Source organism: Rana temporaria, chromosome 13, assembly GCF_905171775.1.
Source record: "Rana temporaria chromosome 13, aRanTem1.1, whole genome shotgun sequence".
NCBI classification, from domain to species: Eukaryota; Metazoa; Chordata; class Amphibia; order Anura; family Ranidae; genus Rana; species Rana temporaria.
The window spans coordinates 51,188,557-51,205,128 of record NC_053501.1 but is presented as its reverse complement, the minus strand read 5'-3'; the positions used below and the strand labels follow the sequence as shown (position 1 = coordinate 51,205,128).

Below are 16,572 nucleotides of genomic sequence, written 5' to 3'. Positions count from 1 at the left end.
CTGTCAGAACTGAGCACACGACAGAGGTGCCCGGGGCCAGATGCAGCATCGCCGTAGGTGTACGTCAGGCTCGTACTTGGCAACTTGTGGGCGCGCGCTGCTAGAGACACACTCGTGCTCCCATTGGCCAGCAGGGGAGCCAATGAGCACCCACAATCGTTCCTCGCAGTGACAGAACAGGTATCTTGCCTGTGTGAACAAGGCAATCCTCACAATTTTGTTTGAGTAAAGCGATGCAGTGCCGTATCGCAAAAAAAATAGCCTGGTCATTAACCACTTCCCATACAGGCCTATTCTGGCACTTCTCTTCTTCATGTAAAAATTTTAATTTTTTATTTTTTTTTTTGCTAGAAAATTATTTGGAACCCCAAACATTATATATGTTTTTTTAGCCCTATGGAAATAAATGGCGGTCATTGCATGGTATACCTCACATGTGTGGTTTGAACAGCATTTACATATGTGGGTGGGACTTGTGTTTTTGCTTCTGAGCACGAGCTACCGGGGACAGTGGCGTTTTTTTTTCCATTCATTTTTTTTTTTTTTTTTTTTTTTTTTTATCACTTTTATTACTATTACAAGAAATATAAGTAAACTGCTTTCTTTTGTAAAGAGATTTTCCAGCATTGTTACCAGTGATGCTTCAATTGGTCACATTGCTTGTTTGCATCACACAATAATAAATGGCTACACAATGTGCGATGTTCACAAGCAAGTGTTTATAGAAACTGCATAGTGTGATGATCCCAGCGTAGTTCCTTTTGATCATCTTTAAATGGCTGTGAATTATTACATTTATAAGGTTCGGAATAATTCTTCACTCTTATCTGCAATGTTTTCATTTATTTTTCTTTCACAGGTGACTTGCGACAGATCTTTTGTCACGTGTGTCTGGAACCAATCAGAACTACCAGAGCAAGGGAATTGTGCTATGTCAGTTTATTAATTATGTGTGATGCCAAACTTCATAAAGGTGCGTTTTATTGTTAAAATGTAATTCCAGCCTCAACCGACTATTCTGACCAATAAGAAATTGTTTTGGCTGGTGTTTCATTTTAAATTTAGAGTTGTGTTTTTTTTTTATATTGTATGAAAGAAGAAAAAAAAAATCAAAGCATAGGCCAATGTAAGGCTCCGCTTGTTTGCATCCCCCCCCCCTCCGCTGCCACATTTGACACCATTTTGGGGAGGGGGGGGGGAGCGCAGTAGGGGAACCAGCTTACTGTCAGTTCCCTTACAACGATGGCAGCGGCAGCACCCGAGAGACGATTTGAAAAATCGGCTAGGGTTTCCAACATCGTGGGATCCTTGGAAAGGTAAGTGTCCTTTATATTAAAAGCTGCTGACTTTTTTATTTTTATTTTTTTGATTGGGGGGGCTGGAGCGCCTCTTTAATTCTTATGTGTTTCCTCATTTACATGGACACTGAACGGAAATATTTTTGTAGGTTTCAAGAAAGCGCTGCATGATCTGATCTTCAGCAGCTTCTTTATGGAGATGGAGTATAAGAAGCTGTTTGCCATTGAGTTTGTGAAGGTAACTAATTCCCTTCTCTCATGTGTAGAACTGCATGTGTTAAACTGACCCTGTCACCAACTTGGAAAATTGCAGGTATAACATCTTGGCAATTACAAAAAGTCCTTTTAAAAGAAGTCCAGGCGCAAAACCCAACTAATGCTAACCTGATCTGTGCCACATTCTAAACCTAATCTAATCCTGTAAAGAAAAAAAAAACATTTATACTTGCTATCCTGCCAGCCAATCCGTTCTGGTCCCAGCATCAGCTGGGGCTTCGCTGTGAATGCTGGTGCAGGAGAGGCATCTGACAACGGAAGCCACATGGTAAGTATATGGGTGATGTCGCTTTCTATTCATTTCACAGCCGTTGTTGGTCCCTTTCCTGCACAGAGCAATCTATCGCTGGAGACCGGCCCGGATCTTGTGCAGAATAGGCAAGTACAGCGAGTTTTGCTTTACAGGGTTAGATAGGTTAGGCTTAAAATGTGGCACAGAGCAGGTTTAGCTTTAAGTTTTGCCTGGACTTCTCCTTTTACGCTATTTTTTTATTTATTTTTTGTACTTTAAATGTTTTCAATAAAAAGTATATTGAAAGTGGAAATTGTATGTAAATGCACATAAAAACTATTTTAAATATTTACTTGCAACATATCTATCTTTATATTCTTTTATTTATTTTATTTTCTTGACTTGAAAAGGAAGTTGAGAAAAAAATTTTTTTTTCTTCAAACAGCCCACTTTCTCATATGTCTGTTGTCTTCTAGAAGCATCGCATTTTTTCTTCTCAGAAAAATTTATAAAAGGGGGGGTAAGAATAATTTGGAAAGTAAAACAATAAATTATGATTGTAGCGCTCTCCCCATATGGACCCCAAAGTCGCTTAACAAGTCGCATCCCATGTTTGCCATGATGACTGTTCATATCTGAGCAACTTCAAGTAGACTTTCATGCGACTTGAGGTCCATAGACCTTTAATGTAAAGCCTCAAAAGTTGGCTGACGGTTGCGCCTGCATGATTCAGGTGCGACTTGTGAATGCCGGCAATGAAAAAACGGAATGGGGGCCCCCGCCCCCAATGTTGGGTTGGTGACTGCACAAGAGGGATATTTGAGAGACGTCTCATGGCGGAGCAGGCAGATGGCGGGAGCCTTTGAGAGGCAGAGGTTTTTATTGGTCCGCTGTGGGCAACATGATTAACGTTGGATCTACACTAGGGAATTTTTTTTTTTTATAAAGGACTTGTCAAACTCGTGTTTTTTTTTTTACATGGGGGGGGGGCTGGGTGTACAGGATATGGGGCCCTTTTGTTAAAGGAGGCTTCCAGATTCCAAAAACCTTCTGCCCGCAGACCGGGCCAGATTTGTGGAAAAGGCTTTTGTTCCCATTAACAAGTTGCAGACCTCACGCCAGAGCCTAGTATGGTTCAAGAGGGGGGGGGGGGTGCTCGGTGCTCGCTAGTGTGTAAACCCCTCCCCATTTCCTGTCCTGCCTGGCTACATGCTCGGATAAGGGTCTGGTATGGATTATGAGGGGACCCACACAGTTTTTATTTTTTTATTTTTGGCATGGGGGTTCACCTTAAAATCCTTACTTGACCCGAAGGGCCTGGTATGCATTGGAGGGGGACGCCACAGAATTTTTATTTTATTTTTCATTGCCGGCATAGTTTCTTTTTTTTCCATTCAGCTGATAACTCATCGGTTGTTATGGACACGGTGGCAGACATCCTGACTCGCTCCTAACAACCAGAACAGAATTCGAATCGGTCGATCAGTTTTCGACCCATTCGAATCCTTCCAAAAATATCGAATTTGCTAGAAAAATAGAGACCAAACCAAACTGAATGACTTTGTGGAGCACAAACAAAACAATCACATTGGTTAAAGCCAAAGTCATAACAAACATGTAAATCCCATGAGTTCTAAGTTGCGCAAGTGTGAATGGACTCAAAATAGTTGGTGGAATGTAGTCTGGCAGCAGCATTCATAATGAACTGAATTGGGAAGAGCCTATGTAAAGGTAATCCAGTGAGGAGCGAGTCCCCTGGCCTGCAGATATAGGTTAAAGGGGGAGGGGCACGTTGGGGAGGAAATATTATGAGCTCTGTTTTGGTTAGATTGAGTTTGAGGAACTGGTTTGACTTCTAGACTGATATGTCTGTTAGTAAATTACGGATGTGTGAGCAGACTGAAAGAGTGAGCCGAGGAGCAGAGAGATAGATTTGAGTGTCATTAGCAAAGAAACGGAAATGAAAGCCATGGGAGGCTATCGGCTAACCCAGAGAGGAAGTGTAGATCGAGCATAGTAGAGATCCAAGTACAGAACCTTTGGGGGGCCCCAACAGAAAAAAAAGTGGAGACGAGTTGGAATTGTAAGTGATAGTGCAATGGGATAGGCAAGATGAGAACCAACTAGCAGTAGTGTCACAAAAATGGAGTGGAGTTTTTTGAGGAGGAGATGGTGGTCAACTGTGCTAAAGGCAGCATAGAGATCCATGGGTAGGAGTACAGAGTGGTGACCATTCGTTTTTAGCTATAAGTGAATGATTTGTGAGTTTTAGGAAAGCCGTTTCTGTGGCGTGTTGAGGATGAAATGCAGACTGAAGGGGATCAAGCAGGGTTATTCTCAGTGAGTTGGTAGCGTAGTAGTTTGTAGACCAGATGTTCAAGGAGTTCGGAGATAAAAGGGAGCAAGGAGATGGGATGTAGGTTAAGATTGGTGGTATCCAGTGAGGGCTTTTTAAGGTGCTAGAAGAGAGGGAGTGATTGGGGGCTGGTTCACACTATGCTTGCACAGGAACATGCTGTGCTTTCCTGTGCGATTCACACCATTTTCAGTCTGCAAAGGGTGTCGATAGAAAGGTAATGACTCACCAAATGCAGGTAGCAAATGCTTGCGATGACTGCCGACTAGGGTTGCCACCCTATCCCTTTAAACCTGAACACATATATATTACACAGGTTCTGTGGCTGATTAAGGTGGTCATTAAACTCACTTGGTGCCTTAAATTGGCCTCATAACCTGTGTAATTTATATGTGTTCGGTTTTAAAGGGATGATGTGGCAATCCTACTGCAGGCCCAAGAGGAAATGATTGTCAGACTGCACATGCTACATTTTTGGCCTGGCGAAATGCTGCAGAAAACAATATCAAGCCAGGAACATTTTTACATGAGGCTAGTATGGATGTGTTGTATTACCCCAATCAATGTGCCCACTACAGACTGCTTAGGTCTGCACATCATATGCCAAAGGGCCGCATTTGACCCTTTGTTCACAGGTTGGGCACCAGAAGTGTAAACTAATCCTTTAAAGCCCAACTGTAGGTTAGGAAATTAGAAACCAATAAAGTAGGGGTTCTTTAAACGGTACATTTTTAAATACCTTGCTTTTGTTTTGGAAACTTCCCCCATGACAAACAGAAAACGTACCCATTCAGAGGCTAGAGCTAAAGACTGCTGCACTCTGTGAGAGCACACCCCTCTTGCCTTGTTACAACCACAGTGCTGTAATTGGCAATGCTTATTCTCCATAAAGCCTAGTGCACACGGGCCGAATGTTGGGTGGCATCGGCTCATTCAATAGAAGCTGACGTTTGGTCCCTGTGTACTGCAGTCTGTCCGACAGAAGCTGGCCCTTCGGGGTATGACCAAAAAAGTTCTGCAATTTTAGACTGCTGTGTATGAAGCAAACGCTCTATAATGAAAGAATAACTTTTATGTTTTGTTTACCTTTTTTCCCAAAAAGCATTTGACTTACAAGTAACTAGATTTACATTACACTTGGCATTTGGTTTTCAATGTGTGTAATTTGTGCAGTGTGATAACTGGAAATCTCACCAGTTGCAAAGACCATCTAAGAACAGTTTATTTTATCTATTTGTTTTTGTTTCTTGTCAGTATTACAAACCGGTTCAAAAAGAGTACATGGATGATGATCGTGATCGAAACATCGCAGTTACTGCTATTTCAGTCCAAGTCTTCACTGTCCCCACCCTGGTAAGCAAAACCAAGCCCTAGTTTTCTATTTTTATTCCTCGCTATTAGAGACAAAGCAATATTGTTTTATAATAATACATCCTTATCCTTATTGCAACATATGTTTATTATCTCAGGAATGTCATGTTGTATATTGTCTGCTGTTCTAGGCCATTTCTATGGTATCTTATTCAGTAACAGATGTCTGAGCAGTTTCACTCCCACATCTCCTGTATAAATAAACACCTGCATCCAATGTGAGTCTTTCTGAGATTCCTGTATAACTTTTAGCAAAATTATTATTTTAGAGGCCAGACCCTTATGACATATTAAAAAGAAAAGTACAGAAAAAAGGTCATTTATGTTTAATTTATTTAGTGCAGGATTATAAAATACATTCATTTTACTAAGCTGTGATGATAAACATTTTCCATCACCTAAAGAAAACAGAAAATGACATTGCTGAAAATAATAGTTTATTATGGCTTGGGTTAATTGAGCCCATAATTTCATGGCCATGGTGTAGCGGTTTGGTAACTAACTGGTGAGTCTGATTGTGGTCCAACTTTAGTAAATTGTCCCTTTTTAGAGTCCTATTTTTAGGTGACATCACCTTTTTAATTTTGTAATTTTTGTTTTGCCTGGTTTTGGTGTAACCATTGAGAATAGCTTACCGTATAAGACTACCCCCTTCCTTCTAGTCTTTCTGGAAGCTGAGCGGTAGCCGGAAAAACCACTGACAGGAACAACCGCTGACAGAAACAGGCTTTTTTCAAATCTCACTGTGCCATTACATGCCCCCACTGTGCCATTACATGCCCCCACTGTGCCATTACATGCCCCCACTGTGCCATTACATGCCCCCACTGTGCCATTACATGCCCCCACTGTGCCATTACATGCCCCCACTGTGCCATTACATGCCCCCACTGTGCCATCACTTGCCCCCACTACCTTATTTTTTTGCAGATTCTGTCTTCCAGGCTGCGGGCATCCATGATTCAAAAGCTGCACCTTCTCCTCAGACTGTTCCGTGATAAGCGGAACACAAATTTTCCCAGCAGGGCCCTCTGTTCATTGTTCCGCCTATCACGGATGTCCTCTCGTCCGAGGATGAGAAGGCATCGTGATAGGCGGAACACTAACGGAGGCCCCGCTGGGAAAATTCTGTTCCGCCTATCACGGCACAGTCTGAGGAGGCGGCGCGGCTTTCAAAGCATGGATGCCCGCAGCCTGACGGAGTCACAGAGACTGTCCTCGGTGTATAAGACGACCCCCGAGTTTTAGTAGTCTTATACGCCGGAAAATATTGTGTAGTTCTGACCATAAAAAGGAAGACATATTTGTTTTTTTTCAGGTAAATGATGATAAAACTTGCCCCAATTTAAAAAGACATTTCTCTTATACAGGCTCGGCTGCTCATAGAAGAACAGAATGTAATCACCGTTATTACTGAGGCCATGCTGGAAGTTCTGCCCAAACATCTGGACACAGACGGCAAGTTTAACTTTCAGGGCTACAGTCAGGACAGATTCTGCAGAGTATATGCTATCATTTGTGACCTCAAGTAAGTGGCCATAATAGGTGCTTGCCATATTGCATTTGAAATGTTAGTACTGAAAAATAAATACAAATCTGTAGAATTGCACTTTTTGTCAAGGTGACTTCATTTGCATGTGATTCTACTAATCTAAGACGTCCCATTTTTTTTACTATTGTACTAATATGTTTAATCCAGCAAATTCTTTCCACTTGAGATGACATGTTTCAGGGCAGACCACAATATAAAAACATCCCACTGGAAGAATTTCTTGAAACGGCCTTAAAGAGGAACTGCAGTCTGCTCACATAATTTGTAATAGACCTCTTTACCATTCTGAAGCTTCCCTCCAAACACTTGGCATATTATTGTATATATACTCATACTGTGATTCTGTACTTGCCAAATATGCTGCAGAAATCTCCCTCCCCTGGCTGAATCCATTTTAACTGTGGGCAGCTGAAGCTACTGCCTGTTCACTTCCTGGATTTACACAGAGGCGCACACCTGCAGTTTTCATTGGCCCTCTTATGACCCCCCCCCCCCCCATATTTGTATTCATTTTACAGCTTATGCACTTTGAATTTGTACACCAAATTTCATATATAGTTTTTCATTTTATACTATGTGATGAAGGCTAACCAGTTGACTGGGGGAGGAGGAGGCATTCCAATACAGTTGGCTTATGTGGGGAAGTAGTTAGTACTAGGCTCCACCTCCAGGCTATTTTTAAAGGTGCAGATAAAATGCTGTAGGTTGGCTTTTTATAGGTTGAATCCTATTTGCAGCATCATGGGGGGGGGGGGGGGGTATGATCAATGTGTACAAATATATATGGGGTCCATATAGTTCAGTTATTCACTTTACAGTCCACACAAAGGACAAAGGGGCACTCTTTACGTCTAGAGGAAAAGAGATTTCATCTCCAAATACGGAAAGGTTTCTTCACGGTAAGAGCTGTGAAAATATGGAATAGACTCCCGGCAGAGGTGGTTCTGTTCAGCTCAGGAGATTGCTTTAAGAAAGGGCTGGATACTTTCCTAAATGTACATAATATAACTGGGTACTAACATCTATAGGTAAAGTTGATCTGGGGAAAATCGGATTGTCTCACTGGGGATCAGGAAGGATTTTTTTTTTCTCTGCTGTAGCAAATTAGATCATGCTCTGCTGGGGTTTTTCGCCTTCCTATGGATCAACTTTGGGTATAGAATTGGCTATATTGGATTGTAATTATATATAATATATATATATATATAATATTTTTTTATAATATATATGTATAAAAATATATATATATATATATATAATATTTTTTTATAATATATATGTATAAAAATATATATATATATATATATATTATTATATTATAATTTTTTTTATGGTTGAACTGGATGGACTTGTTTTTTTTTCAACCTGACTAACTATGTAACTATGGCTTGACCTTTTTTTGTATGCATTTATCTTTGGTTTCAACAAGCTGTTCCTGGCCACATGATTCAGCGATGGGAAATGGCTGTCATGTTGAGCCTTTTACTTCAAGCAGTAATAAACCTAAGGGCTCTTTCACACGGAGCGGACCGTTTCTGGGTCCGCTCCGTGTGTCCGCCAAAGCTCAGCGGGGATCCCCGCTGAGCTGTCGGCGGATAGGGCGGTCCCCGCACACAGTGCAGGGACCGCCCTGTCTCTGCTCCGCTGTCCCCTATGGGGGACCGGATGCAGACGGACCGTCTGTCCGTCTGCATCCGGTCTGTTCCGCCGAACGGAAGAAAAATAGGGTTTCTTCCGTTCGGAAAAGCGGGTCCCGACTGACGCGGACGCGAGCGGATGCTCCATCCGCTAACGGACGCGTTCCCATAGGGATTCATTACAAGTCTGTTAACGGACTTGTAATGAACCGACGAACGGTCCGCTCGTGTGAAAGGACCCTTAAATGTTATATATTGCAGCTTGCCAATCACTAATTGGATATGGTGGCTTGTTTTGTTTTTGGTTTTCACTATTGCACCTTTGGGGAAATATTGAATCAAGCACTTGATTGTTTGACTTTAATTTTTATTCCTTATACAGGACTGTGCACTTTGGAAAACTGTTTTAAGCACACTTATTGCCTGAACATTATTTATTTATTCACCTGCACAGTTCTTGGTGCACATATTTAATAATTATTTTCACATTTATTGTTTGCACTGGACTATATCACTTATTGCAATTGTCTCACAATATTTTTATTGAATGACTTTAATTTGGTATTTTAGTCATATTTTTTGGATTTCATTATTTTCACATTTTCCTTCACATCATGGTTGTTGATGTATGAGGGGTCTTTGAGGAAATAGGAGTGGAACACGTTTTATTGGATTTACTGGTCAAGTCTCATATGTTGCTGTGCGTATTAGATATATCTTTTGATTATTCAGTCCTTAACTGGCAAGCGCCATTACACCCCCCTCTTTACATATGTCATTCGGTGCGTGAGCACTTTACAGTAGTGGCTGCTGCTTTTAATATTTTTACCGATATTTTATTTTATTACTATTTGTAGTGCCCTTGGTTAGTTTGGTTTTGCGCATTAGTTCCCCCCTTTTATATATATTTGCTTTTATAACTAGTATGTCTTTGTATTACTTGTTTTTATGTATTTTTATCCTCAACCTCCATTTTTTTATGTGATATATTTTTTTATATTTTTTTTCCATTTTAGATATATCCTGATAAGTAAACCCACATCTTGGTCGGAGAAACTGCAAGAGAAGTTTTTGGAGGGGTTTAAATCTTTTCTTCATATGTTAACATGTATGCAGGTAATCCTATCCTACTAGTTTTTTGTGATTATGCCCACTAGGACATAACTTGGGGGGCGATGATTCTTAATATATGCTCGTAATAAAAGGCAAAATAAATGTTAGTTCTATTGTAATATATTTTGTACCTTTCAATTAGAGGGCAATGTACTAATGATTCCAATATGTTGGCATTGCTGAAAAAATCTAATATTATGAATTGGTTGGGCAGTATAATAGTTTACATATTTTTTGGGGGGGAATTGTGATAGTTTTGTGGTTCAGACAGACATATTATAAATCTGGCAGTGTTGACTTCATGGTTGCTGGTTCCTCATTGAAAGGGTTTTCTCATTATGGGGGAGGTGGTGGCTTGCTTTGGCTTTAACAGGGTTGACATAGTTAACAATTTAAAGGAGAAGTCCAGCCAAAGCTTGTTTGGTTGTACATCTCCTATTGGTCATGGGAGTTCAGTTCGTTTTGCACTCCTGTGACCCCTGAGCTGGCCGCCCCTGCCCCCTCCACAGCCTAGTGCTTCAATTAGTGAGGAGAGAGCAGAGTGTGACTGACCGTTTGCAGCTCTTTGCTCATGGAAGTTGGAAAACTGAGTGATTGGCTGTGTTCGATCGCTCAGTTCTAAGTGCAGATGCGCCAGGGAACAGATACAGCATCGGACCGATGCTGCATCCACCTAGGTAAGTATGAATCTGTAAAAAAAATACTTGTTTTCTCTTTTAATGAAAGTCTACTCTCCCAAGAGTGTGTGTGTGTGTGTTTTTTTTTTTTTTTTTATATATAAATAACTATACCATTTTACCTACCAGATCTGATTTTACCTTTTGGGAGATGTTGAGAACCCATTAACATGACATTTGCTTGTTTTAGGGCATGGAAGCTACAGGTCGAATGATAGGACAACATGTTGAGATGGACTTTGACTGGGAGACCGCAATAGCCATGCAAATGCAACTGAATAACGTCTTGATGTTAGTGCAGGAGTGGTGTGCCAGCAATGTAAGTGTATCCTGAAATATATTCTCTCATCATGAAAGACCACGACAAAACATTTGTTTTTTGCACTCCTGATCTCTTAGTAAAAATTGTTTTTAACAGGGTTAATTTTTATCATGTGTGTCAGGAATTTTTTTAAGTTGATCTTTTTTTAAAAGAAGATTGCAGAAGGTGGTACACAGAGATTGACATTTTTACATAGAATAGCTAAAGTGTACCTAAACCCAGTAATATGAAAATTGTCGTCGTCCCCAACCCCCCCCGCAGTGCTCACAGCTTATAAAATCTTTTTTTTACATTAAAATTCTGCCACTATATACCTTATTTGGCTGATCTGTATATCACGGTCACGTGATAAACTGCCAGGTCTGCCCAGAGCTGTGTTCAGGTATGAGGAGATTTCCACTATAGCCTGTATACACACCCACATGTGTGATAATGATATCATGTGACCTGGCTAGCTCTGAGAAAAGGAAATGTTCTCTCCAGCAATAGAGACCAAACTGAGCATGTGCAGGACGACTACCCTCACTGTATTATTTGACCTTGCCAAGAGACGGTGAAGGAGGGAAGGATCTGTCCATATAGGATCAAATAGCCTTTTTACACAGTGCAGAGCATTAAGTTCCACAGGGAGTATAACAAGCATGCTATTCTGCATATACAGACAGCTTTTACTGTTGTGAGTTTATTTTAAGTACAAAAATGTTGTCAAAAAATGTGGAACTTGACAATGATGGTCAAAATGGTAACCATCACATTATAAGATGAAGGAGGTGGTATCCAATACTTTGAATATTTTTAAATCTGGAACATAAAAACAGCAATGTTGACCTATTCTTGCGTAAACAATTAAAGGTGGGTAGGGGGATCATGCAAAAATAGTGCAATGATCTGACCATGGTGACCATTTCTTATGGTAATAGGGCATGGTATGGTATAGGGCAGTGATGGTGAACTTTGGCACCCCAGATGTTTTGGAACTTCATTTCACATGATTGACTACACTGCAGAGTGCATGAGCATCATGGGAAATGTAGTTTCAAAACAACATCTGGGGTGCCAATGTTCGCCATCACTGGTATAAGGTGCTAAAGGTTTTTTTTTTCCCCACTCTGATTATGGAATCTATCTGGAATTGAACTTGGGAGAGTGGTATTCATTGAGATCTCAAATTGGAGTGTTTGTGTTCCAAAATTGGGTCATTTTGTGCGTAATTCAATTTTCCTGGTGCTCCAGGACCTTCAAAAGTGTGATGGGTAGGAATGACATTAGATGTGTAATTTATGCTCCTAGAACACCTGATGGTGCTCCCTGCATGTTTGGGCTCTATGTAGCCAGGCTGTGAAAAAGTCACACACGTGGTAACGCCATACTCGAGAGAAATGGCAGAATCTTTCTCCTGCCCCTACTGGTTGTATAACCTTTTTCTTGTTACTCTATTTACAAAGGAAGAGATACTGCTCCAGACTTACAAGGACTGCTATCAAAGAGTTCTTCAGTGTTTTAAACCTGTTCGCTCTCAACAAAAGACTTGCGTAGAGATGTGTGGTCATTCCTTTGAAATCTACCCATTTAGAGTTTCCAGAGATCCCGTCAGTATATATCTGCCCCTCACCCGGATGCTGGCAGGTAGGTACTACTGGGTTTTATCTTTTTTAAACTCTTTACAGTCTGCATTGACTAAACAGATCTCAAGCAAATTTTGATTTGGTGTTAGGAAGTTATTTTGGTTTGTAATATTGATATTCTCTTCCCCTGGCATTTCTTCTTTTAGAAACAGTCGGGTCCTTATTCTTGTACATCCTTGTGGTTATTCTGACCTTCTTGCTTCAGCACTTTTAATTGACCCAAAACAAGTAGTCAGATCTCGTATGTCAGAATAAAGCCAGTTCTGCATCCTTTTTTTCTAGGTGGAGGCAAAGTATCTATTTAAAGGTTAAATTTGACAGCAGGTAATTTAGCATTTTCCAAAGTTTCTCAGAGTTTCTGTAATGTCAGGCTTTTTCTATTGACAATGTTTTAACTGCTTTAGTACCGCGCTATAGCCAAAAGACGGCTACAGTGCGTACTCTAGTTCTGGGAGGATGTCCATAGACTTCCTCCCAGGACCCCTCCTCCTGTGGCACATACCGGGCACGTTGTCTGCCCGCTGTGTCCTTTGGCCACAGCTGATCACAGATCGGGGTAAAGGGCCAATCGCCGCAGCCCATGATATCAGCAGTGTCCAATCACAGCTTTCTTTCTTTCTTTTTCAAACATTTTCAGTAATTTTTTTTTTGTATAAAAAAACCCCCCAGTGGTGATTAAATACCAACAAAAGAAAACGCTATCTGCCTCACAAAGATGATAAAAATGTCATTTGGGTTATAGTGTTACATGACCGCACAATTGTGATTCAAAATGTGACGGCACTGAAAATTGGCCTTGGCAGGAAGGGGGGGGGGGGGGGTTGTTAAGTGCTCAGTGATGAAGTGCTAAATATGTTAATGGGAATGGATACAAGTCCTCTTCCAGATGAGTTTACTCCTAAATTATATAAAAATGAAAAAACACTTTTCGCCCCTTCCAAATCAAAATTTTCAATTCTGTCTGCATACAATCCATTCCCCTCTTGATCCATAAATGTTTCCCAGACTTCCTTCATTCTAAAGCCAGACAGTGACCATTCCCTTTGTGGCAACTATTTCCCACTTTCACTGATGGGGGGGGGGGGGGGGGGATAGCTACTTGTTTGTCACACAAATAATTTATCAAGGGCAAGATTTTCCAGGTATTTGAGATTTGTGACCGCGCCACAAATTTTGTTGACCCACTATGCTCAAACCAATTGCACGCCTTTTTATGCAGAACATGCATTCGACTGGGACAGCTGGCCTCTTCACCAACATACGCCTATACAATTAGGATTGGACCCAAATCATTCTAGCGCTACACTCCTTATCCTCCAAGGGTCCAAGTCAGCAGCTCTCTATCCCCCAGCTTTAGCATTTGTAATGGCACACAACCGGGGGTGCCCCCTTTCCCCACTCAGTGTTCATTATGATGGAGCACCTAGCTAATGCCCTTAGGAACAGTCTCTCAAGCGTACAATAGGCCCCCTTTCCTTTTAATTGTTGTCCACAATCTCTAAAGAATTTAGGCATACGTATTCTTGCTGACCTCTATTAACTTTGTTCCTTGAACCGCATGCCTTCACTTCACAAAACTCTCAGGTTGAAAGACTTATGACCGCGGACTCTATACTGGGGTTTGGCAGAATTAATATTTTAAAAATAACTGTTTTGCCATACCTTTCAGACCATCCCCATTGATGCTCCCCAGGAGATTTCATCAAGCCTACACATGTAAATTTCATGTGGGGGATTGCAGTGCCCACAACTCCTTAAAACGATCCTCCCCCACTTATGTCCCAGGGTGGCAGTGATGCCCCTGATGTCTTTCTATACCTTGATGCCTCTGTTCTTACAGTGTTAAATATTTTAAAGAGATATATGAAAAAAAAAATCAATCTGTATAGCTTTGGTGGACTAACTTGCCTGTAATGAAGTATGTTCGACACTGTGCAGGCAGCTGGATCCTGTAGAAATGCAGGAATGCCTGGTCCTTTTCCTGCCTCTGAACTGCCAGTCCTGAGGTGGAATAGCCTCAGGACCATTTTTGAGTTAATTGGACCCATGTTTACTACCTATATACAGCCCTTTATCCCTAATCACTCCCCCACCTTTTCTGCTCCCCACCACCTTTGGTACCCCGCCCCCCTCTATTTTCCTGTTCTCCCCCTCTCTCTGCTCTACTGATGTTATACAAGGTGTGTCTAAAAAGTTTAAATTGTCCAATATCTCAATGGCAACATGGGGCAGGTGTACACCTATGCATGTGGCTATCCAGGGACATGTTGAGAAGCTCCACCTAGCGTGGAGTACACCTGACCATCAGGGTAAACTTAATGCGGGCAGTCTGTGTGAGAGGTAGGATCACAGTGCAATGGAGCAACAAGTGAACATCAAGTTCTGATACAAGTTGGGGAAACCGGCGACAGACGCATGAAATGTTGGTGCAAGTGTAGGGGACGGAAGCCGCAAGCAGAAAATGTTTACAACTGGTACAAACACTTTCCCACGATGGGAAAGAAACGACTGAGGATAAGTCCCGTTCGGGTCAGCCGTCGACAAGCAAAACCCCCAGACGTGATCGAGCGAGTGTGACAAATGCTGGCATGAGATCAGCAACTGACACTATGGTTGATTGTAGAGGAATTGGGCATTAGCAAGGGCCATCATCCGCAGAGTTTTGGGAAATTAAAGATCTGTTCCTGGTTTGTGCCACACAAGCTGATCTCGATCATCCACCGTACTCTACGGATCTGGCGCTTGCAGACTTCTTTCTGTTTCCCTGACCTGAAGAGCATCATGAAAGGTGCAAGATTTGTGGACGTGCCAGCAACCCAAGAATGCGTGACAGCGGTTCTGTGATCGATTCCAAAAGAGGCCTTTTGCTGACAGTTTCCAGTAGCTTTATGTACGTTGCGAAAAGTGTGTTGTGTGTTGAAGGATGGCGATTTATTTTGAAGGCCAATAAAGGTAATTTTTGTATGGGTTTTCTTTGTTTGCTGATACTATTGACCATACTTTTTTTTTTTTTTTAAAGACACACCTTGTATGCCTACTTGATTACCTTAACATCAATTTTGATTGAATAATATATTAATAGATGTGTAGTGTGGATATACAGTATCTCACAAAAGTGAGTACACCCCTCACATTTTTGTAAATATCATTTTTTATATCTTTTCATGTGACAACACTGAAAAAATGACACTTTGCTACAATGTAAAGTGGTGAGTGCACAGCTTGTATAACAGTGAATATTTGCTGTCCCCTCAGAATAACTCAACACAGCCATTAATGACTAAACCACTGGCAAAAAAAGTGAATACACCTCTAAGTCAAAATGTCCAAATTGGGCCCAATTAGCCATTTTCTCTCCCCCGTGTCATGTGTTGTTAGTGTTACAAGGTCTCAGGTGTGTTAAATTTGGTGTTATCGCTCACTCTCTCATACTGGTCACTTGAAGTTCAACATGGCACCTCATGGCAAAACTCTGAGGATATGGGGAAAGAAAGAATTGTTGCTCTACATAAAGATGGCCTATGCTATAAGAAGATTGTCGAGACCCTGGAAAGGAGCTGCAGCATTGTGGCCAAGACCATACAGTGGTTTAACAGGGCAGTTTCCACTCAGAACAGGCGCCGCCATTGTCGACCAAAGAAGTTGAGTGCATGTGCGCCGCGTCCTATCCAGAGGTTGTCCTTGGGAAATGGACATATGAGTGCTGCCAGCATTGCTGCAGAGGTTGAAGGGGTGGGAGGTCAGCCTGTCAGTGCTCAGACCATATGCCGCACACTGCATCAAGTTTGGTCTTTCCAAAAGGAAACCTCTTCTAAAGATGCACAAGAAAGCCCACAGTTTGCTGAAGACAAGCAGACTAAGGACATGGATTACTGGAACCATGTCCTGTGGTCTGATGAGACCAAGAAACTGATTTGGTTCAGATAGTGTCGTGTGTGTGTGTGATGGCAACCAGGAGAGGAGTACAAAGACAAGTTTGTCTTTCCTACAGTCAAGCATGGTATGTGGGAGTGTCATAGTCTAGGGCTGCATGAGTACTGTCGGCACTGGGGAGCTACAGTTCATTGAGGGAACCATAAATGCCAACGTGATATGTGACCTTTTCACTTAGGG

At 41.5% G+C, this 16,572-nt stretch overlaps 1 protein-coding gene across 1 annotated transcript in view; it reads left to right on the top strand.

The window, feature by feature from the left end:
* Positions 1-16,572, top strand: part of UBR1 (ubiquitin protein ligase E3 component n-recognin 1) — a 158,744-nt gene that overhangs the window by 50,779 nt on the left and 91,393 nt on the right. The window contains 7 exon segments of the mRNA XM_040333640.1: positions 860-973; positions 1,448-1,536; positions 5,417-5,515; positions 6,904-7,061; positions 9,739-9,838; positions 10,703-10,831; positions 12,280-12,460. Of these exon segments, the coding sequence (XP_040189574.1) occupies positions 860-973; positions 1,448-1,536; positions 5,417-5,515; positions 6,904-7,061; positions 9,739-9,838; positions 10,703-10,831; positions 12,280-12,460 (870 nt within the window).